The sequence below is a fragment of the Cherax quadricarinatus genome, chromosome 32 (assembly GCF_038502225.1).
Source record: "Cherax quadricarinatus isolate ZL_2023a chromosome 32, ASM3850222v1, whole genome shotgun sequence".
Lineage (NCBI taxonomy): Eukaryota > Metazoa > Arthropoda > Malacostraca > Decapoda > Parastacidae > Cherax > Cherax quadricarinatus.
In genome coordinates this window covers 17,225,056-17,250,658 of record NC_091323.1, presented here as the reverse complement: position 1 = coordinate 17,250,658, position 25,603 = coordinate 17,225,056, and the positions used below count along the sequence as shown (strand labels likewise).

The 25,603-nt window shown below is 38.5% G+C and overlaps 1 protein-coding gene across 4 annotated transcripts in view; it reads left to right on the top strand.

The window, feature by feature from the left end:
* Positions 1-2,895: 2,895 nt before the first annotated feature.
* LOC128690300 (polycomb protein EED) overlaps positions 2,896-25,603 on the top strand; it is a 107,054-nt gene continuing 84,346 nt past the window's right edge. For all 4 annotated transcript variants that reach the window (XM_053778919.2, XM_053778920.2, XM_053778921.2 and 1 more), the window contains exons 1-2: positions 2,896-3,251; positions 16,143-16,279. In XM_053778919.2, the coding sequence (XP_053634894.1) occupies positions 3,195-3,251; positions 16,143-16,279 (194 nt within the window). In that variant the 5' untranslated portion in view covers positions 2,896-3,194. The remainder of the gene's footprint in view (positions 3,252-16,142; positions 16,280-25,603) is intronic.

The window sequence follows — 25,603 nt, the reverse complement described above, 5'->3', positions numbered from 1 at the left end:
AGGATAACAATGAACTCCAGGAGGATTTGGACAAATTAATGTCTTGGTCTGAAAAGTGGCAGATGAAGTTCAACGTGGACAAAGTAAGGTCCTAGTCTTGGGAATGAGAATAATCCTCGAAGTTATAAACTAGGTGAAGCAGAGCTTGATCGCAGAGTGTGAAAAGGACTTGGGAGTCATGGTAAGCAGAAACCTAAAACCAAGACAACAGTGCCTAAGTGTGCACAATAAGGCTAACAGATTACTAGGATTTATCTCAAGAAGTATAAGTAACAAGAATCCAAAAGTTAGTTCAGGACAGAATAATTACAGTTTTGATATAGTTTATAAAAAATATAGTATTACACTGCAGAACAAGTTAAAACAATTTACAGTACTGAAGTATTACAATTCAGTATATTTTAAAACAATGAGATTGAAGCACTTATAAGTTTGAAGTAATGAGTAAATGGTTGAGCAATCATCAGCGATATACAATAATGAAATTGAAGCAATTTTAAGTTCGAAGTAAATTATCAAATAACTGAGCAGTCTTAAATTATTTAGAAGTTTTTGAGTAGCTTTTGAGTAACTGGTAAGTATTAAGTAAATTGTTTGTCTGGCAAATTTTGGTGAGGTGATTTCTAAGTAGGGTCTTAAATTGATTTGCAGGCAGGGGTCCTTTAGTGCGTTCTGGCAATAGATTCCAGATCTTCGGGCCCTTTACGTGCATAGATTACAGAGTAGGTTTCTTCAGTCAAGTACAGATTCAATAGGTGTAGCAGTAAAATGAAGATGATGTGGTGAGTCCCTCAGCCTGGAGTAGTTCAGCTCCATGGTCTGGAACAATATGTTGTAATCATCAACTTGTCGGTATTTTTTAAGGAGTATAAGGAGCTATTCCTTATGTTTATGCCGGGATCCAAGCCGGGTCCTTCTGTTGTGACTTGATGGCTCAAACTTTCAGCAGTTAGTTTTAGTTTAATATGTTTATTATGCACCCCATACCCATCCTGTGGGCGGTAGTCAAAAGATTACAGAGGTACATAATGGGTCCAGGGACTGGGCCTCAAAGTTTTGATAGCTGAGCAAGTTACAGAGGTAATGAATTCACAATTTACAAAGGTAATGAACTCACAATTTACAAAGGTAATGAACTCCAGGTAAGTCTAGTCACAATCATGACAAGTTACAAAGGTATTTACAGATTACAGAGGTACATAATGGGTCCAGGGACTGGGCCCCAAAGTTTTGATGGCTGAACTAGGTGCAAGGTAATGAACTCACAAGTTACAAAGGTAATGAACTCACAAGTTACAAAGGTAATGAATACATATATATATACTTCAATAACGAAACTACAGACTGACACCACCAAGATTCTTCAGGCCACACGACAGGCTCCCCCATCCAGCAACTCACTCTCTCCACTTCCTGACGGTACTTCCTCCAAGGTGCTGTACTGCATGGTGCATGCGCACCTTGCAAATGCAGCAAACCCTGGTACTTTCAACTCAACTATAAATCAGCAATAAGGGTTGATTAGAGAAAATGAAGCGTTATAACAGTGGTGGCCCGTGGCCTGGTAGGCAACGCTTTCTTCACACGATGAGTGTTCGTGGTTCGATCCCTGGGTGTGTTTTCTTACACCTGCTGTCCCGTTCACCTAGCAAGCAAGTAGGTACCTTGGTGTTAGTCGACTCGTGTGGGTGGTATCCTGGGCGACAAAATTGAGGACCACAATGGAAATAAGACAGTCCCTCGACGACGCACTGACTTTATTGTGTTAACCTGGGTGGCTAACCCTCCGGGGTTAAAAATCCAAATGAAATCATATCTAGAATTACTGACAAAATGTTAGGTAAATGGACAAAGATGCAACTAATATGACGTTTTATTGTGGTAACGTTTCGCTCTCCAAGAACTTGGTGAAGCAGTGTTCTTGTTATGTTTGTAACAGCTTGATAAAGCTCATGGAGAACGAAACGTTGCCACAATAAAATGTCACATTAGTTGCACTTGTCTCCATTTACCTGACAAAGAGAAGAGTAGCTCTAATTTCTTAAATTAAGAGCTCTTTTACCAGCACGAAGACACTCCTGCTGAGTATATTGTATATGATAATCATTGTAAATATTGATGGAGAGTAAGACACCGGGGAGACGGACTCAGCAGTTGTGCACTACATATTCAGCACTGAACCCCACCAGGGAAATAAGTGCTTTGATGCCGGTGAGGTGCTTTTGATCCAAGGAACTGGAGTTAAGCCAGCCCGTAATGCTATGCATATAAGTGGCTTTGGCATGCTGCTCTTACCTGTATTTTTTGTACCTCTGTTTGTATGCTAAAATTTCTAAATAAATAAATAAATAAATTAATCTCCCCTTCCATGGATCGAATCTGAGTGCCTCCCAATACCCCAGGAGCTATGCCCCTACGTGTTTAGCGCTTCTACGTGATTTAAATGAGAAATCAGCATTCTTAAAGGAACTGGCGGTTTATATTATCATATTGTGGATGGGAAGAACTGTGAAATTTGAAAAATGAGGGACACAGGGATATTAAAGTGTAATTAAAATGGTAAAGGAAATTAGACATTGAATTTATTGAGTTACTCTTGATTAAATATATATAATAGACTTTTTATACGACTATAACATTTATGTGTCATCAAGACCATTGTAAAGAAAATTGTATGTCATGCAGGCAAAAGCCTAGTTCAAAATTTACTTATAAACTTACTAAGGGTTTATGGCAATACCCATGTTCGGTAAGTGAAGATGTGGTAGTAAGATGACCAATGACTGGTAGAGTAGGAAGTAATGAGAGTTATGATTGGTTGTTGCCACCTTCGGTACCCAGCATGGCGGCCTCCCAGTACAACCTCTCTCAATATTAAATAGCCGTTTGGTAAGTTCTTGCATTTGTTTAAGAAGTTTGTCCCATTATATGCAGCCTTATACCTCTAGCTCCTTATTATCGACGTGTGTGCTTGCAAGTAGGCGGAATTAATGCAAAATTGAGGAGAATAGAGCGTTAGAAGCGAGAGAAGGAGGAACATACGGGGATAAATAGGCATCAGTGGTACGGGCGAGTGCATATTTGTGTGATTGAATTTTCCCAGCAAGAGGAGAGGAGGGCGCCATCATTGCAGCTGCTGCTGCATAACAATGTTGACACCATCATTGTACACCTAGACCTTGTTAGGTGCACAGATGACTCTCCCCAACGGTGACAGTAACTCAGTGGCTGGTGACTCTGGGGATGACTTGGTGAGTCAGTCATCCTCTTGATTCTTATATACATAATGATATGTGAATAACTAAAGTGTAATGAACACTTGTCAGCGCTCAGTAATAACCCACATGAAGACAAACAAGAGGCTGATTGATCTGTATATTTAGACTCTTCTGGGATCTGCTGAAGAGGACCCCAGAAGTGGGTCGAAATATGCAGATCAACCTCCTGTGTTTCTGTGTCTGTGGGTGATTTTTGAGCATGTGTACCTGTGTCTAAATAAATATACATATACATAAATGCATGCATATATACATACATTAATGCATGCATTCATTGTATATGGGTGTAGTAGAGATGGAAGGAATTGTTAATAGGAATGAAAAGATTGAGTCTAAAGTGAAATGCACCACATATTAGTGGCTTTCTTTTGTGCCTAACTATTTTATTTAACGTCAACTACATTATCTACATGCTATATAAAAATATAAAGAACTTGAATTTAGCATTAAATGCAACAAAGCTAAGACAAGCAGGAGAATTTCAGTGGAGAATAAATGGGGGTTAAATCGGACATATATGAGAGCACTAGAGTTAAGAGTAGCAGTAATATTAAATAACTGTGGATTAGTATAAAGGTGGCCTATCTGAGTCAGATTAAGATATACCTTGTATCCACTATCTCCACATACAGTGCTATGCCCCATTATCTGCAACTGTTTGTCATTGCATTATACCTTCATCTCTATATACACTTAACTAGCCTACCTTGTAGTCAGATTACACCCTTATGCAGTACTTATTTGTACTGTTTGTCCATTCCAGTACTGTACAGGAGGGCCCCGCTGTACGGTGCTTCGCTAATATGGTCATTTCAAATTATACCAAAAAATTTATTTATATGGCTCCTGATTCGCTATTATGGTGTCTGCACGCCACTCTCATTCTCTATTTACATCCTCTGTGAACTCTGTCTCTCCATTCTGTTTGGAAACTTGCAAGAGTTTCAAGTGTTTTAAAGTTTTTGCGTATTTTATATATACATACTCTTTTTGTGTTATGACGGCATCTAAGGGTAGTTGTGATAAAAAGAGGAATTGTGCAAGCTTCTAGAAGGGTTACAGATATGCCCAGTCACTATTTAATGGTAGCTGCGACGAGAGCATTAGGTAGCTGGAGTACATGGAGGTCATCAGTGGATAAAAATGAGGAAAAAATTAATGAAATAAGACTGCCAGCTAGGGCATATATCATATAAGCAACAGTTCAGACAGAGGTGAGCAAGAGAAAGTACAGATAATGAGATCAAACAGGCACTGACTAGATTTTAAGTAGTGGTGTGCTGAAGTGTCAGTATAAGTTAATTTTAAAGGTATCAGTATTGGCCAATTTTGAGGGTATCAGTACCAGTATAAGTGGGCATCGGCTATTTTTTGTGATAACAGTATCAGCCTAAAGTTGAGTATCAGTATAGACAAAAAAATTTGGTATGGGTAGGAAGAAGAATGAATGGTGGAATGATGAGGTAAAAAGGGTGGTAAGGATAAAATTAGCAAGAGAGGTTTTTACAGTATAGAAGAGAAAGAGAGGTTGATTACAGAAGAGCAAATGAGAGAATGGGTGAGGCTTTTATTGGCTAATTTTGCTGGTTAGTTTGCTCACTGTACTGTATGCATGAATGAATGCAAAGTATCTAAGGGTTGGCAGTGAGCATGCATAGTTACATAGGGAACAATGGGCAAGAATGAGTGTAAGAATTATATAGGAATAAATCTGTTGATTATGTTGGATACAGTGTATGGTAGGATTATTATTGAAGGAGTTAGGGATAACACACAAAATAGGATTGCAGAGGAACAATGAGGATTTAGGAGTGGTAAGGGATATAGGTTTGTAGATCAATGGTTAAGAGAACCGACACGTTGATAAATTAGACACATGTGCAACTCTTGGGTATCTTTATTGCTTCTCCGCCCATATGCCGTATTCTGTTCAAGATTGATGGACTGACCACATCGACTCAAGGTTGAGGGACTGATTACCTCATTCTCCTCCTATTCAAGTTTCTCCTATGTATGGACTGATGAAGCCACTGTGTGGCGAAACGTTTCCTCAATAAAGATACCCAAGAGTTGCACATGTGTCTAATTTATCAACATGTCGGTTCTCTGAACCATGATCTACAATCCTGTCAGACACTGCAACTTCTTGGGATCTTAATACTTGGGAATTCTTCGCTTGCCTAACCCTTGGGCATGACCTACTTCCACATTGAACAAATGTGACACCACCTACATCTGCTGCACCTCTCCTGCCTATGGTTTATAAGCTGCTTCTCCACCCATATGCCGTATTCTATTCAAGATTGATGGACTGACCACATCGACTCAAGGTTGAGGGACTGATTACCTCATTCTCCTCCTATTCTTCAAGTTTCTCCTATGTATGGACTGATGAAGCCACTGTGTGGCGAAATGTTTCCTCAATAAAGATACCCAAAAGTTGCACATGTGTCCAATTTATCAAGGGATATAGGTATTGACCAAAGTGTTCACAATGAAGACTGTAAGTGAACATTTCTTAAATAAAGCTGATGTTGTGAAAGGGGTAAATGTGCAAATGAAACAGAGATCACAAACAATCGAAGATGTTGAGAAGTTGTTGTTGGTGTGGATCAACGAAAAACAGTTAGCGGGAGATAGTGTTGTGGAGGCGATAATTTGCAAAAAGGCAAGGCAGTTGCATGCAGATCTTGCAAAGGACATGTGTGCAAAGTGGATTGAGTTGCAAAGTTTTGTGGAGAAATATCACCCTAACAAAGCTGTAGCAAACTGTGTCTGCAACATGTTCAATGACAATGCCTTGTCCCATTTTATGCAAATCTTAGAGACCCCAGAAACAGACATCTCTGGACAGAGTTTTTGTGCGACAGGGGTCAAGTGACTCAAGCTGGTCCTAGTGCCAGTAAAAGACAAAGAAAGGAAGTAACCCCAGGTACAGCCTTGATACCTGAAGTCCTTATGGAGGGGGATTACTCTTCCAAACAATAACCTCTCCTCCTCCCTCTCCCCTCCTCACCATCTTCCAAATGCCAACAAGTATTTTTTTTTTTTATTATCACACTGGCCGATTCCCACCAAGGCAGGGTGGCCCGAAAAAGAAAAACTTTCACCATCATTCACTCCATCACTGTCTTGCCAGAAGGGTGCTTTACACTACAGTTTTTAAACTGCAACATTAACACCCCTCCTTCAGAGTGCAGGCACTGTACTTCCCATCTCCAGGACTCAAGTCCGGCCTGCCGGTTTCCCTGAACCCCTTCATAAATGTTACCTTGCTCACACTCCAACAGCACGTCAAGTATTAAAAACCATTTATCTCCACTCACTTCTATCAAACATGCTCACGCATGCCTGCTGGAAGTCCAAGCCCCTCGCACACAAAACCTCCTTTACCCCCTCCCTCCAACCTTTCCTAGGCCGACCCCTACCCCGCCTTCCTTCCACTACAGACTGATACACTCTTGAAGTTATTCTGTTTCGCTCCATTCTCTCTACATGTCCGAACCACCTCAACAACCCTTCCTCAGCCCTCTGGACAACAGTTTTGGTAATCCCGCACCTCCTCCTAACTTCCAAACTACGAATTCTCTGCATTATATTCGCACCACACATTGCCCTCAGACATGACATCTCCACTGCCTCCAGCCTTCTCCTCGCTGCAACATTCATCACCCATGCTTCACACCCATATAAGAGTGTTGGTAAAACTATGCTCTCATACATTCCCCTCTTTGCCTCCAAGGACAAAGTTCTTTGTCTCCACAGACTCCTAAGTGCACCACTCACCCTTTTCCCCTCATCAATTCTATGATTCACCTCATCTTTCATAGACCCATCCGCCGACACGTCCACTCCCAAATATCTGAATACATTCACCTCCTCCATACTCTCTCCCTCCAATCTGATATCCAATCTTTCATCACCTAATCTTTTGGTTATCCTCATAACCTTACTCTTTCCTGTATTCACTTTTAATTTCCTTCTTTTGCACACCCTACCAAATTCATCCACCAATCTCTGCAGCTTCTCTTCAAAATCTCCCAAGAGCACAGTGTCATCAGCAAATAGCAACTGTGACAACTCCCACTTTATGTGTGATTCTTTATCTTTTAACTCCACGCCTCTTGCCAAGACCCTCGCATTTACTTCTCTTACAACCCCATCTATAAATATATTGAACAACCACGGTGACATCACACATCCTTGTCTAAGGCCTACTTTTACTGGGAAATAATTTCCCTCTTTCCTACATACTCTAACTTGAGCCTCACTATCCTCGTAAAAACTCTTCACTGCTTTCAGTAACCTACCTCCTACACCATACACCTGCAACATCTGCCACATTGCCCCCCTATCCACCCTGTCATACGCCTTTTCCAAATCCATAAATGCCACGAAGACCTCTTTAGCCTTATCTAAATACTGTTCACTTATATGTTTCACTGTAAACACCTGGTCCACACACCCCCTACCTTTCCTAAAGCCTCCTTGTTCATATGCTATCCTATTCTCCGTCTTACTCTTAATTCTTTCAATAATAACTCTACCATACACTTTACCAGGTATACTCAACAGACTTATCCCCCTATAATTTTTGCACTCTCTTTTGTCCCCTTTGCCTTTATACAAAGGAACTATGCATGCTCTCTGCCAATCCCTAGGTACCTTACCCTCTTCCATACATTTATTAAATAATTGCACCAACCACTCCAAAACTATATCCCCACCTGCTTTTAACATTTCTATCTTTATCCCATCAATCCCGGCTGCCTTACCCCCTTTCATTTTACCTACTGCCTCACGAACTTCCCCCACACTCACAACTGGCTCTTCCTCACTCCTACAAGATGTTATTCCTCCTTGCCCTATACACAAAATCACAGCTTCCCTATCTTCATCAACATTTAACAATTCCTCAAAATATTCCCTCCATCTTCCCAGTACCTCTAACTCTCCATTTAATAACTCTCCTCTCCTATTTTTAACTGACAAATCCATTTGTTCTCTAGGCTTCCTTAACTTGTTAATCTCACTCCAAAACTTTTTCTTATTTTCAACAAAATTTGTTGATAACATCTCACCCACTCTCTCATTTGCTCTCTTTTTACATTGCTTCACCACTCTCTTAACCTCTCTCTTTTTCTCCATATACTCTTCCCTCCTTGCATCACTTCTACTTTGTAAAAACTTCTCATATGCTAACTTTTTCTCCCTTACTACTCTCTTTACATCATCATTCCACCAATCGCTCCTCTTCCCTCCCGCACCCACTTTCCTGTAACCACAAACTTCTGCTGAACACTCTAACACTACATTTTTAAACCTACCCCATACCTCTTTGACCCCATTGCAAATGCTCTCATTAGCCCATCTATCCTCCAATAGCTGTTTATATCTTACTCTAACTGCCTCCTCTTTTAGTTTATAAACATTCACCTCTCTCTTCCCTGATGCTTCTATTCTCCTTGTATCCCATCTACCTTTTACTCTCAGTGTAGCTACAACTAGAAAGTGATCTGATATATCTGTGGCCCCTCTATAAACATGTACATCCTGAAGTCTACTCAACAGTCTTTTGTCTACCAATACATAATCCAACAAACTACTGTCATTTTGCCCTACATCATATCTTGTATACTTATTTATCCTCTTTTTCTTAAAATATGTATTACCTATAACTAAACCCCTCTCTATACAAAGTTCAATCAAAGGGCTCCCATTATCATTTACACCTGGCACCCCAAACTTACCTACCACACCATCTCTAAAAGTTTCTCCTACTTTAGCATTCAGATCCCCTACCACAATTTTCATGTGGGAGTTCGAACACGTGGATTGGGTAAAAATACTCACGTAGGCTGGAAGTACGTATATTGTAACTGAAGTATGTGGAAGGGCGCCACAGCCGATCCTGCCTCTCTCGCTCACTCTCGTATCACTGACTGGCTGCCCACAGTACCCATATGTGAGGGGGTCTTTGAATACTGCTGTGGTCAGCACAATATGAATAGACAGTGACTCAGGCAGAGACGGTTGGTAGTGAGTCAACTACTGGTACACTGGTTACTGGTAACTGGTTACTACTACTGAGACAATTACTCTCTCACTTGGTTCAAAGGTTCCTATACATTCACTTAACATCTCCCAAAATCTCTCTCTCTCCTCTGCATTCCTCTCTTCTCCAGGTGCATACATGCTTATTATGACCCACTTTTCGCATCCAACCTTTACTTTAATCCACATAATTCTTGAATTTACACATTCATATTCTCTTTTCTCCTTCCATAACTGATCCTTCAACATTACTGCTACCCCTTCCTTTGCTTTAACTCTCTCAAGTACTCCAGATTTAATCCCATTTATTTCCCCCCACCGAAACTCCCCTACCCCCTTCAGCTTTGTTTCGCTTAGGGCCAGGACATCCAACTTCTTTTCATTCATAACATCAGCAATCATCTGTTTCTTGTCATCCGCACTACATCCACGCACATTCAAGCATCCCAGTTTTATAAAGTTTTTCTTCTCTTTTTTAGTAAATGTCTACAGGAGAAGGGGTTACTAGCCCATTGCTCCCGGCAATGGGCTTCAATAAAGTGTCTTCAATAAAGGTAAAAGTGATGTTAACCTTTCAGGGTCCAGAGGCCAAATTTCAAAAGGTACACCAGTGTCCAAGAATTTTCAAAAAATAATTTTATTTTTTCTTATGAAATGGTAGAGAATCTTTTTCTGAAGGTAATAAAACAAAAAGTACGAAATTTGATGGAAAATTGACGAAATTATGCTCTCACGAATATTGATGTGTCAGTGATATTTACGCATCGGCGATTTTGCGGACTTTGACTCCCATTTTAGGCCAATTACATTATTCCAGTTGACCAAATTCTTAGCTATTTCACTAGTATTACTTCTATTCTATCGATTGAGCACAAGAATTCGCCAAGTCAACTGTTTCAACTACAAAATATAGTGATCAGAAATTGGTAATTTGGCCAATTTAATGCAAAGTTCAAAATACATGTACTCCATTTTCAAAATAGGGTTCAAAATAAAAAATGCAGGCATTCCTGGCACTAAACTAACATTTCCTCTGTTCATTAGTTATGTTTTCAGGCTTTACTAATGAATTCTATTTTGATTTTTTATTCACATAATGAATTTTTATTCAAACCAAAAAAATAGAAGATTTACTGTTATGCAATATTGTAATAATTGTATAAATAATATCTGCACATATGTGAACTCATATTAGACCCACCAGCAGGCATGTATTAGACGTGTGAAGTCATTTGTTTACTCTTGAACATCGGCAAAAATTTAACATTTCCGCTACTTTGAGCTCAGTTTCAAGCCATTTCCAGTAGTAAAACCAATCAAAAACATCTCTATTTCTGTAATATGTCTTCCAGTCTATCAAATGAGACCAAGAATTTGCAAATACAACTATAAAAAACATAGGAAAAAACGCTACAAAGTTGCTGTTTTAATCGAAAATTATGGTCTCAGTTTTTTTCTCTCATTATGCACTATGTGCTACAGGATTTGTTTTATGTGGTGCACACATACCACATAGATGTATTCTCTCATATCAAGGCCAAAATTTACCGCTCATATCTTATCAGAGTGAGCTGAGCGCATGATGTAGATCTATGGTTTGGACCCTCAACGTAAAGCCATAGATCTATGGCACGGACCCTCAAAGGGTTAAATGCTCATTTATCTAGTTCATTAGTCATTTATATTTATTTCTCATTGTTTTCTGTATGTAAAACTATAGTTAGTCTATAAGATGTATTTTTTGTCATTTTTGGGTGTCTTGAACGGATTAATTGGATCTACATTATTTCTTATGGGAAATATTGCTTTGGTTTTTGTACAATTCAGTTTTTGTCAGACTTTCTGGAACAAATTAATCATGAAAACTGAGGTTCCACTGTATTGATGGTGGAGGTTGTGTTGGAGGTGATTGGGAGGGAGTAAGGGAAGGTGCAAGGGAGAAACACTACATGTACGAGACATGGGCAGCAGGAGACTGCCTGCTTGCCCAAACCCTGTCCTGCTTTGCTTGCACTGGCCTGTCCTGCCTTGCATCTTCCTTGTTCTACATTCCCTTGCCTGGAATACCTACCTGCCTTGCATCCTCTGCCCTGCCTCCTCTGCAGTGTCCTGCATGCCCTGCCTTCTCCTGCCACTTTGCCTGGGTATGAGCCTATGAAAGATATGATTACTCTGCTGTTGAGTGCCACCACCTCTAGAGATTTCAAACTGAAGCCTGTGTTTATTTACCACTCAGAAAACCCCAGTGCTTAACCCTTAAACTGTCCAAACGTAGATCTACGCCCACGTGCGGCGGGGGGGGGGGGGGCTCTGAACGTAGATCTACGTTTTTTTACATGCTTTCAAATGGGGAAAAATAAAGGTCGGACCGCTACGCACATGAATGTAGATCTACGTTTGGACAGTTTAAAGGTTAAACAACAAAGTATCTTAGGGTAGGTTGGTTGTGTTCTGATGTCTTGGAACGAATACAATAAAACCATGTATTTTGGGGTTTGAGTTTAAAATAGTTTTAAGGTACATTACATCTTCTCAAATGGATTATTATTGTAACTCAAGGGATCACTATATTCAGATATTTGGGAGTGGACATGTTGGCAGGTGATTCCATGAAAGATGAGGTGAACCATAAATTAGACAAGGAAGGGGGTGGGGGAGGGAAAGTAGGTGTTGAGGCATCTGTAGAAAGAAATAAGTATACCGCATACATGGAGGCAAAAAGAGGAATGTATCAGAGTACGTATAGTGTACCAACACTTCCATGTGGGCATGAGGTATGGGTTTTAAATTTTGCATTGAAGAGGAGGCTGGAGGTTTTGAGTGTAGACCTTCTTCCAACCTACTGGTGGTCACTGTCATCATTTGAGCAAAATGGCCAACATCACATTTAATTACCACCTCTCTGACCCATCAGTTGTTTGTCTGCTGGGTTAGAGGTTAATGGTTATTGACCTTGAAGCCACTCTGAAGCAGTGTTTTGACTGCTGGCAGAGAAGCAGAGCCAGATTGAGGCATGGGCTTTAGAGGCTGCAGCCCAGGGGCCTCTGCCAGCATGAGGGCCTCCAGAGGTTAAAGGAAATGTGTTCACAGTTACTGCTGCAAGTTTGTTATTATATCATGTATATGATGAACTGTTGACTGTTTTAATTAATTTTTGATAGAAATTTAAGAATGGATTCCTATAAGGCAAGTATTATTCAGTTTGCTAAAGTTTTGTAGTATAGTGTCATTGTGTCAACTTGTCAAGCCTAGTGGCAAAGGATTACCAGCAAGAGCATTGAAAAAGAAAACAAATCAATGATGGTAACCCTGAAGATGCTGCTTTGCAAGGAAGACAGAAGTTTAAGGTGGAAACATATTTACCCATCATAGACAAGTTGTGCTCAGTGCTTTCTCATTGCATTGAAGCATATAAAAATGTTCATTCAATGTTTGGTTTCTTGGTTGAATTTCCAACAATGAATGATGAACACATTTCAGCAGCAGCAGCCAAGTTTCAGAAGATTTACTCAGATGACATTGAGCCTGGATTTGTGCCAGAAATTCTTCACTTTAAAAACTTTGTTGGGCAATTTGATGAATTCAAGAAGAAGCATGAAACACTGCAACCCTCTGATATCTACACCCTTGTAGTAAACAATAGATTAACTTCTTCGTTCTCTAGTGTTGAAATAGCACTGTGGATTTATTTGTTTAATCCTTTCAGGGTCCCCAGGCCCTCTCCGAGACTTGTTCTCAGGGTCGCCAAATTTAAAAAAAAAAAATATTTTTTCTTGTGAAAAGATAGAGAATCTTTTCCCTATTATAATGACACCAAAAGTATGAAATTTGATGGAAAACTTACGGAATTATGCTCTCGCGAAGTTAGCGTTCTTGACGATGTTTACGCATCGGCGATTTTGCCTACTTTGAGCCCTATTTCGGCCAATTCCAGTGTACTAGTCAACAAAAATCATAACTATTTTGCTAGAACTCATTTTTTCTGTCGAATGAGTACAAGAAACCACCCATTTACCGATTTCAACTGTCCAATAAAGTGGTCAGAATTTAGCAATTTTGCCAATTTCACACAAATTTCAAAAGATGCCAATTTCTGAATAGGGTCCAGAATAAACAAGAAAGACATTCCTGGCACTAAAATAACAAATTCTCTGTTCGTTAGTCACATCCCCAGGCTCCTCTTATACAGTGGAACCTCAAAAATCGAACGTATCACATATTGAACGTTTCGAAAATAGGACCATTTTTTCTGACAAACTGTGTCCCTATTATCGAATGCGCCACTATTTTCGGGCCGCCGGGTATGAGACCTGTCTGCCGCCTGCTCTGTCCGCGTCCCCACGCAGGCGCCGTGAGCAGTCTAGCTTTGTTTATGCTTCAGTGAACACTAACCTGCGCTCTCATTCACGCATTTTACGATTATTTCGTTGTGTTTAGTGCTTGTGGGACTGTGAAATAAGCTGCCATGGGCCCAAAGAAACTTGCTAGTGGTACCCCTGTGGTAAAGAAAGTGAGAAACACCATAGATGTGAAGAAGGAAATAATACAGAAGTATGAGAGTGGTGTGAGACTTGAGCTTACCAGGATGTATGGGAAAAACAAGTCGACCATCGGTTCTATCCTGTCAAAGAAAGAACAAATCAAGGAAGCTGATGTTGCAAAAGGTGTTAATATAGGAAGTGGATGAGGTGCCTTCTTCAAAGATTAAGGAGATTTGTGCCAAGTGGAATGATGTCCAAATGTTTGTGCAGAAGTACCACCCTGAGCAAGCTGAAACAAGCCATCTTTGCAACAAGTTCAGTGACAGAACCATGTCCCATTTTAGGGAAATGTTAAAGAGGTGCCAGAAACAGAGGACTGTGGACAGTTATTTTGTGAGACAGGGGTCCATTGACTCTCAAGCTGGTCCTAGTGGCATTAAAAGACAGAGAAGGGAAGTAACCCCAGAGAGGGCTTTACCTGAAGTCCTCATGGAGGGGGATTCTCCTTCCAAACACTAATCCCAACTCCCTCTCTCCTCCTCCCTACCTTCCAGATGCCATCACCAATCTTCAATAAAGGTAAGTAAAAATGTTATTTTATATGTATTACTATACATAATTAAAAACTATAGTATTTGTTGTATGTAAAACTGTAATTAATCTCTATAAAATGTATTTTTTGTATGAATATTTTTGGGTTTCTGGAACGGATTAATTGTATTTCCATTATTTCTTATGGGAAATATTGCTTCGAATTTCAGACTTTTCGAATTTAGAACTAGCTCCTGGAACGGATTAAGTTCAATTTTTGAGGTTCCACTGTATTTCTTTGGCTTTCCACTTTGAATTTTTATTGTTTTGTTACAAAAAATAGAAGATTTACCGTTATGCAGACTACTGCATTAGTGTAGAAATGGTATAAATAATATCAGCGCACTTGTGAAAGAATATTAGACTCGCCAGTTGACGTGTGTTGGACGCTTGGTATGATTTGTTTACTTTTGAACTTTGGTAAAAATCGAACATTTTTGCTACTTTGGTACTTTTCATTATAAAACCAGTCAAAATCATCTCAGTTGCTGTAATATGTCTTCCATTCTATAAAATGAGACCAGGAAAACTAGAATACAACAATAAATACCATACGAAAATACAGTGCAAAATCACTGTTTTAATCCAAAAACACCGGTCAAAGTTTTTTTTTTCTCTTTATGCACTGTGTGCTGCAGGATTTTTTTTATGCTGTGCACACTGACCACATAGACCCATTCTTTCATATGTAGGCCTACCAGCTTTCTCTCGCTAGATTTGAGAGCGCTAGAATTTAGGCGTACTAGTACATCGATAACCCTGGTGCGTGAGCGTACTAGTACATCAGAAACCCTGAAAGGGTTAATGATGACTAATTCAACTGGAGAGAGGAGTTTCTCCAAGATGACACATCTAAAGAATGTACATAGATCAACAATGGCAAAAGAATGACTAAACAGACTAGCTCTCATGGCAGTTGAAAACAATGTTCTCAACAACTTACAATTTACTGATTTTTTTTTTTTTTTTCTCAACAAACCGGCCATATCCCACCAAGGCAGGGTGGCCCAAAAAGAGAAACGAAAGTTTCTCTTTTTAAATTTAGTAATTTATACAGGAGAAGGGATTACTAGCCCCTTGCTCCAGGCATTTTAGTCGCCTCTTACAACATGCATGGCTTATGGAGGAAGAATACTGTTCCACTTCCACGTGGAGATAAGAGGAAATAAACAAGAACTAGAAAGAAAATAGAAGAAAACCCAGAGGGGTGTGTATCTATATGCTTGTACATGTATGTGTAGTGTGACCTAAGTGTAAGTAGAAGTAGCAAGACGTACCTGAAATCTTGCATGTTTGAGACAAAAAAGGACACCAGCAATCCTACCATCATGTAAAACAATTACAGGCTTTCGTTTTACACTCACTTGGCAGGACGGTAGTACCCCCCTGGGCGGTTGCTGTCTACCAACCTACTACCTAAACAATTTACTGATGTCTTGGAGAAATTTGATTCTGAGAAATTACGGAAAGCAAATGTTTGAATTTTAATTGTGGTTAACCTTGTGAAAATAAATTTAATATTTCTTTAACTTTACTTGTAGCCCAGGGGCCTACAAAATCTTGATCCATCTCTGCAGAGAAGTACAGTATTGTATCAATTTTTCACTAGAACATTTTATCTTCCTATCTTTTAGCCTTTGATAAATCTCATTTTAGCCTCTTTCTGTCACTGCTGCATTTGCATTAAGTGTACTAATCCTAAATGGCACATAATTTATAACTTCATTATCTACACCAGGATGATACTTCAAGTGTAGGAAGTGGTTCTAATGCAGATACCTCTCGCAGTGGTACACCAACACTACGAAGGAAAGGACGTAACAAACGCAGACGCAAGAAGACCCCTGCACCCGTCAAAATGGGATATAAATTTGTGTAGGTCTTGTGCTTGTTAAATCTTCTAATATTGCTCTGGCTTCAGTTTGTGCACATATCTAATACAGAAGAGTACAACCATGTCTTACACTAATGACGATGCATCCTAAGAAAAGTAGCAAGTCAAAAAATCGTAAATAGTTTCATTTTGAGACAGTTACAATACATAACGCGCACATAGGATACACTCATAACAGTGTTTCAGTCTAAATTGTTCCATAAACTAGTCATGACTAGTTATTGGTCCAAGTCAGACAGAAACATCATCATAGGTTTGTCTCTATGTGGAGGTTATTTGTGTATTTTTCCTCGTAGTATTGTGTTTTTATTCTTTTGAGACAAGGTTACATTCCTGGAGTTCAGGGCTTGGACCCATTTTTCAGTATTTAAAATATTATTGCATTTTACACAAATAACCCGCACATAGAACTAGAGAGGAGCTTACGATGACGTTTCGGTCTGACTTGGACCAGTTACAAAGTCACACTAACCAGAAGTTAGGGTCATTCCATGTCAAGTGGACGAATTCTGAAAATCGTCCTTACCTGAGCATCTCCAATTTTGATAAAATTTTACATGAAGGTTGGCATGTATATCAAACTAACTTTGGGAAAATTTTAGTCCTTGATATTCTATAATAGTAAGGCAGGTGAAAAATTTCACCGACCTGCAGCACACAATTAACAGTGTTCAAGTTATTGCTGTGGCAAATCTTGGAGAATAAAAGATGTGTAAGTAGACATGGCTATACAACTTTTGGAGCTGATTTCAAAAATTGCATTCCTAAAACTTACAAGCTTCTACTTTTTTTGCAGTATGAAGCCAAAGTAGGCAAAACAATTTGTTGCATAAAATTTAATCTTGAATTCAGCTGCCTATATCTCTAAAGGAAAACATTATTTTAGTATGATATTATTGTAGCCAGCGACCCAAGTAGACATCATCACAATCCTAAAATATCAGACTCCAGACATTTTTAGTTTTTGTGTTAATGGTAGCTAAATATGCCCTCACAGACCTCAGTGAATTTTAGGCCATTTTTGAAGACCAGTAGCAAGAGGGCAACACATCCTTCATTAGAAAGAGCAGATTCTAAACTATAAGATATCTATTTTCTTGAAGGGAGAAAACAGGCCTTAAAACAAGGTGATTTCTGGCTTGTGCAATGTTATAATGAAAACCAGGCATTTTTTAGTTGCTGTTGTTATAGAGCAACAACAGCTAGAACCTCATGTTTAGGTGTCCTACAATTTTCGGTGGCAATTTCTGAAAATGTTTGTCTGAATTGATAGGGACCGATATTTATTTTGCAAATTAACAACCCCATCTATAAATGTATTGAACAACCATGGTGACATCATGCATCCCTGTCTAAGGCCTACTTTCTCTGGGAAATAATCTCTTGCTCTTTTACATACTTTAACCTGAGCCTCATTATTCTGATAAAAACTGCTTTCAGTAACCTGTCACTCATTGCATACATTTCCAACATCTGTCACATTGCTCTCCTATCCACCCCATCATATGCCTTTTCCAAATCCATAAATGCAACAAAAACCTCTTTACCCTTATCTAAATACTATTCACCTATATGCTTCACTGTAAACACTTGGTCTACACACCCTTACCTTTCCTAAAGCCTCCTTATTCATCTACAATCCTGCTCTCCATCTTACTTTTAACCCTTTCAGGGTCAAGTGGCCCTCTCCTAAACTCGTTCTCAGGGTCGAAAATTTTTCAGAAAAAAAAAATTCTTGTGAAATGATAGAGAATTTTTTCCCGATCATAATGACACCAAAACTATGAAATTCGATGGAAAACTTAGGAAATTATGCTCTCACAAAGTTAGCGGTCTCTACGATGTTGACGCATTGGCGATTTCGCCCAATTTGAACCCTATTTTTGGCTAATTCCTGTGTACTAGTCAACAAAAATCATATCTATTTTGCTAGAACTCCATTTTGTCTATCGAATGAGTACAAGAAACCGCCCATTTACCGATTTCAACTATCCAATAAAGTGGTCAGAAATTGGCAATTTTGCCAATTTCACAAATTTCAGAAGATGCCAATTTCCAAATAGGATCCAGAATAAACAAGAAAGACATTCCTGGCACTAAAATAACATTTTCTCTGTTCATTAGTCACATCCCCAGGCCCCTCTTACATCTCTTTTGCTTTCCACCTTGAATTTTTATTCTCGCAAAAGAAGATTTACTGTTATGCAGACTACTGCATTAGTGTATAAATGGTATAGAAATGGTATAAATAATATCAGTGCACTTGTGAAAGAATATTAGACTCGCCAGTTGACGTGTATTGGACGCTTGGCATGATTTGTTTACTTTTGAACCTTGGTAAAAATCGAATATTTCTGCTATTTTGAACTCAATTTCAAGGTATTTTTCATTTTGAAACCAATCAAAATCATCTCAATTTCTGTAATATGTCTTCCATTCTATAAAATGAGACCAGGAAAACTAAAATACAACCATAAATACCATACAAAATTACAGTGCAAAGACGCTGTTTTTAACCCTTTGACTGTCGCAGCCCCCAATCCTGAGGTGTCTCCTGGTGTCGCAGAATTTAAAAAAAAAAAAAAATCTTATGAAATGATAGAGAATCTTTTCCCGATTGTAATGACACAAAAAAAACGAAATTTGATGGAAAACTGACGGAATTACGCTCTCGCGAAGTTAGCGACCTCGGCGCTGTTTACAAATTGGCGATTTTGCCCACTTTGAGCACTATTTTCGGCTAATTCCATTGTTCCAGTCGCCCAAACTCATAGTTATTTCTTTAGAACTCCATTTTTTCTATCGATTGAGTACAAGAAACTGCCCATTTACCGATTTCAACTATCTAATAATGTGGTCAGAAATTTGCAATTTGGCCAATTTCACAAAAACTAAAAAATATGAGAATTTCAAAATAAGGTCCAGAATGAACAATGCAGACATTCCTGGCTCTAAAATAACAATTTCTTTGTTCATCAGTCATGTCTCCAGGCCCCTCTGATATTACTCTTGCTTTCTATTTTGAATTTTTATTCGAACAAAAAATAGAAAACTTACTATTATGCAGACTACTGCAATGCTGTAATATTTGTATAAATAACATCAACCCATTCATGACTGCATATTAGAATGGCTAGTTGGACATTTATTGGACAATGGCATCATTTGTTTACTTTTGAACATTGGCAAAAATCAAACATTTCCCCTACTTTGAGCTCCATTTCTAGGTTCTTTTTATAGTAAAATCAATCAAAATCACCTCTATTTCTATAATATGTTTTCCATTCTATCAAATGAGACCAAGAAAACGAGAATACAACCATAAATACTATACGAAAATAGACCACAAAGTCGGCATTTTAATTAAAAAAAAACGGTCGGAGTTTTTTTTTTCTCATGCACTGCGTGCTCCAGGATTTTTTTTATATGGTGCACACTGACCACACAGACCCATTCTCTCACATGTGGGCCTACCAGCTTTCTCCTGCTTGATTTGAAGCCGCTAGAATTTATGAGTATATATACGTCAAACACGGTACCTCGTAAGACGTATATATACGGCCGCGACAGTCAAAGGGTTAACCAAAAACACAGTCAGAGTTTTGTTTTTTATTTTCTCATTAAGCACTGTGTGCTGCAGGATTTTTTTTATACTGTGCACACTGACCACATAGACCCATTCTTTCACATGTAGGCCTACCAGCTTTCTCTCACTAGATTTGAAGGTGCTAGAATTTAAGCATTCTAGTACATCGATAACCCTGGTGCGTAAGCGTACTAGTACATCAGAAACCCTGAAAAGGGTTAATTCTTTAAATAATAACTCTAAAATACACTTTACCAGGTATACTCACCAGGCTTATTTCCTTATAATTTTTACACTTTTGTTCCCTTTGCCTTTATACAAAGGAACTATGCATGCTCTCTGCCAATCCCTAGGTTCTTTCCCCTCTTCCGTACATTTATTAACCCTTAAACGGTCCAAACAAATCGGCGTTCAAATTCGTAGTGCTACAAAAGTAGATCTACTTTTTTTTTACACATTTTCAAATGTAAAAAAAAAAAAAAATTATACATTTGTTTACATACTTTCAGGTGTTGAAAAAACGTATGTATACGTTTGGACCATTTAAGGGTTAAATAAAAGCACCAAGCATTCCAAAACTATATCCCCACATGCTTTTAACATTTATTTTTTTATCCCATCAATCCCAGCTGCTTTACCCTCTCTCATTCTACCCACTTCTTCACGCACCTCCCTCACACTCGCAACTGGCTCTTCTTCACTCCTACAAGATGTTATACCTCCCTGCCCTGCTTCCTATCTTCATCAACATTTAGCAGTTCCTCAAAATACAGTGGAACCTCTACTTGCGAGTTTAATCCGTTCCATGACCTTGCTCGCAACTGGATTTGCTCGTTTGCAGAATCAATTTTCCTCATTTAAATTAATTGAAATGCAATTAATCCGTTCCAGTGGAATTCTGTACTTCAATAATTTCGCTAATATCAACTCTACGGCTTATTTATCTATCTCACTTCATCTAATATGACATAATAAACAATATAAATAGCATAGAAACGCGATATATACTCTAGAATGAATAAAATATGTCATTCATGTAGTGGTATGGGCGGTGTCGGCGGTGGACGAGAGTTTGAATGGAGACAGGGCAAAATACTTCATGAATAATTTCGCTAATATCATCTATACAGCTTATTTATATATCACAGTTCATCTAATATGACATAACAGACAATATAAATAAAATAGAAGCACAATATATACTCTAGAATGAATAAAATATGTCGTAATGTAACAGGTGGAGGAGGCCACAACCGCTCCCTCTTTGTTGTGGTAAACACTGCTATCTAGTGACGGCCTTTTGAAGCCATCTATTATTATAATTATTATATGTAGTACATTATTATTATAGTATATGTATTATTACTGTATTATTCATATTATTATTATTACTATTAATGTATTATACTATTATTATTATTATTATTATTATTATACGTATTATTACTCATATTATTATTATACTTATTATTATTATTATACTTATTATTATTATTATCGTTATTATTATTATTATTATTATTATTATTATTTTTTTTTTTTTTTTTTTTTTTTCAACAAGTCAGCCATCTCCCACTGAGGCAGGGTGACCCAAAAAAAAGAAAGAAAATCCCCAAAAAGAAAATACTTTCATCATCATTCAACACTTTCACCACACTCGCACATTATCACTGTTTTTGCAGAGGTGCTCAGAATACAACAGTCTAGAAGCATACACACATAAAGATACACAACATATCCCTCCAAACTGCCAATATCCCAAACCCCTCCTTTAAAGTGCAGGCAATGTACTTCCCATTTCCAGGACTCAAGTCCGACTATATGAAAATAACCGGTTTCCCTGAATCCCTTCACTAAATATTACCCTACTCACACTCCAACAGATCGTCAGGTCCCAAGTACCATTCGTCTCCATTCACTCCTATCTAACACGCTCACGCACGCTTGCTGGAAGTCCAAGCCCCTTACCCACAAAACCTCCTTTACCCCCTCTCTCCAACCCTTTCGAGGACGACCCCTACCCCGCCTTCCTTCCCCTATAGATTTATATGCTTTCCATGTCATTCTACTTTGATCCATTCTCTCTAAATGACCAAACCACCTCAACAACCCCTCTTCTGCCCTCTGACTAATACTTTTATTAACTCCACACCTTCTCCTAATTTCCACACTCCGAATTTTCTGCATAATATTTACACCACACATTGCCCTTAAACAGGACATCTCCACTGCCTCCAACCGTCTCCTCGCTGCTGCATTTACCACCCAAGCTTCACACCCATATAAGAGTGTTGGTACTACTATACTTTCATACATTCCCTTCTTTGCCTCCATAGATAACGTTTTTTGACTCCACATATACCTCAACGCACCACTCACCTTTTTTCCCTCATCAATTCTATGATTAACCTCATCCTTCATAAATCCATCCGCCGACACGTCAACTCCCAAGTATCTGAAAACATTCACTTCTTCCATACTCCTCCTCCCCAATTTGATATCCAGTTTTTCTTTATCTAAATCATTTGACACCCTCATCACCTTACTCTTTTCTATGTTCACTTTCAACTTTCTACCTTTACACACATTCCCAAACTCATCCACTAACCTTTGCAATTTTTCTTTAGAATCTCCCATAAGCACAGTATCATCAGCAAAAAGTAACTGTGTCAATTCCCATTTTGAATTTGATTCCCCATAATTTAATCCCACCCCTCTCCCAAACACCCTAGCATTTACTTCCTTTACAACCCCATCTATAAATATATTAAACAACCATGGTGACATTACACATCCCTGTCTAAGACCTACTTTTACCGGGAAGTAGTCTCCCTCTCTTCTACACACCCTAACCTGAGCCTCACTATCCTCATAAAAACTCTTTACATCATTTAATAACTTACCACCTATTCCATATACTTGCAACATCTGCCACATTGCTCCTCTATCCACTCTATCATATGCCTTTTCTAAATCCATAAATGCAATAAAAACTTCCCTATCTTTATCTAAATACTGTTCACATATATGCTTCAATGTAAACACCTGATCTACACATCCCCTACCCACTCTAAAACCTCCTTGCTCATCCGCAATCCTACATTCTGTCTTACCTCTAATTCTTTCAATTATAACCCTACCGTACACTTTTCCTGGTATACTGAGTAAGCTTATTCCTCTATAATTATTATTATTATTATTATCATTACAACACTCTTCAACAAATCCATTGAATCCTCCACCTTCCCTACAGCTCTCAAAATAGCAAGGGTCACCCCGATCCATAAAGGAGGAGACCAAACAGAGTTGAATAACTATAGGCCAATATCCAATTTACACCCTCTCTCAAAAATCTTCGAAAAATTAATTCATAAACGAATCTACTCCTACCTCATCTCCCAAAACATTCTCAACCCCTGCCAATTTGGATTCAGGCCTAATAAAAATACTAATGATGCTATTATACACATGCTAGAACATATATACACTGCAATAGAGAAAAAAGAAGTCCCACTGGGGATCTTTATTGACTTACGTAAAGCTTTTGATACAGTTGACCATGACTTGCTCCACGTAAAATTGTCACACTATGGTATTAGAGGGCACTCCCTCAACTACCTCAAGTCATACCTCAGCAACAGAAGCCAATATGTGTATGCAAATGGGGCAAGCTCTTCCACTCAAACAATTACAGTTGGTGTCCCACAGGGAAGTGTCCTTGGCCCTCTTCTCTTTCTCCTATACATAAATGACCTACCAAATGCTTCGCAATTACTCAAACCCACACTTTTTGCAGATGACACTACATACGTCTTCTCTCACCCGAGCCCAGTCACGCTAGCCAATACTGTAAACACCGAATTACAGAAAATATCTACCTGGATGAGGATTAACAAACTTACACTAAACATTGACAAAACCTACTTCATTCAGTTTGGAAACAGAGCTACAGATGTACCTCTTAACATAATGATAAACAGATCACCTATCACAAAGCTAACAGAGGGAAAATTCTTAGGAATCCACCTTGATAATAGACTCAAATTTCATACACATATACAACAAATTTCTAAGAAAATTTCCAAGACTGTAGGCATACTATCGAAGATACGGTACTATGTTCCACAGTCAGCCCTCCTGGCCCTTTATCACTCTCTTATTTACCCCTATCTCACCTATGGAATTTGTGCATGGGGCTCAACAACAATTAACCATCTCAGACCACTAACTACCCAACAAAAGGCTGCAGTTAGAATGATAACAAATTCTCACTACAGGCAGCACACTCCACCAATATTCAAAACACTCAACCTACTCACCATACAAAACATCCATATTTATTACTGCACCTATTACATACATAGAACACTTAACTCTGATATTAACCCTCCCCTCAAACATCTCCTTGCCAACCTCAACAGAACACATGACCATAACACAAGGCACAGATCACTCTTTGATGTTCCTCGTGTCCATCTCACGCTATGCAAAAACTCAATGCACATAAAAGGCCCTAAAATCTGGAAATCATTACCTGTAAATATAAAAGAAACACTACCTGTTTATAAATTCAAGTCTCTTCTCAAAGATCACTTACTCACTCAAAACCAAATAAATACTGAATAACTGAACCTTATAAATTGTATATCCTAAATGTTACTCACAATTATATCACACAAATGTTAAACCTAGGACCCAATCTAACCTTATTTTTTTAAATACACTACCTAACAGAATACTCCATTCTACTGAATGTACAGCAATGCATGCAACCATATGACCTGTCTTTGTAATACTCATTTGTGCTTTATTGTTATCTGTTTACAATAATGTTTTATCACTGATTACATCATTGCTTAGTTAATCTTAAGTTAATTTTAAGCCAGCCCGTAATGCTATGCATATAAGTGGCTTTGGCATGCTGCTCTTACCTGTATTTTTTTGTACCTCTGTATGTATGCTAAAATTACTAAAATAAATAAATAAATTATATAAATTATTTGTAATTTCCTCCGTAAGCCATGCGTGTCGTATGAGGCGACTAAAATGCCAGGAGCAATGGGCTAGTAACCCCTTCTCCTGTAGACATTTACTAAAAAAGAGAAGAAGAAAAACTTTATAAAACTGGGATGCTTGAATGTGCATGGATGTAGTGCGGATGACAAGAAACAGATGATTGCTGATGTTATGAATGAAAAGAAGTTGGATGTCCTGGCCCTAAGCGAAACAAAGCTGAAGGGGGTAGGGAAGTTTCGGTGGGGGGAAATAAATGGGATTAAATCTGGAGTATCTGAGAGAGAGCAAAGGAAGGGGTAGCAGTACTGTTGAAGGATCAGTTATGGAAGGAGAAAAGGGAATATGAATGTGTAAATTCAAGAATTATGTGGATTAAAGTAAAGGTTGGATGCGAAAAGTGGGTCATAATGAGCGTGTATGCACCTGGAGAAGAGAGGAATGCAGATGAGAGAGAGATTTTGGGAGATGTTAAGTGAATGTATAGGAGCCTTTGAACCAAGTGAGAGAGTAATTGTGGTAGGGGACCTGAATGCTAAAGTAGGAGAAACTTTTAGAGAGGGTGTGGTAGGTAAGTTTGGGGTGCCAGGTGTAAATGATAATGGGAGCCCTTTGATTGAACTTTGTATAGAAAGGGGTTTAGTTATAGGTAATACATATTTTAAGAAAAAGAGGATAAATAGGTATACAAGATATGATGTAGGGC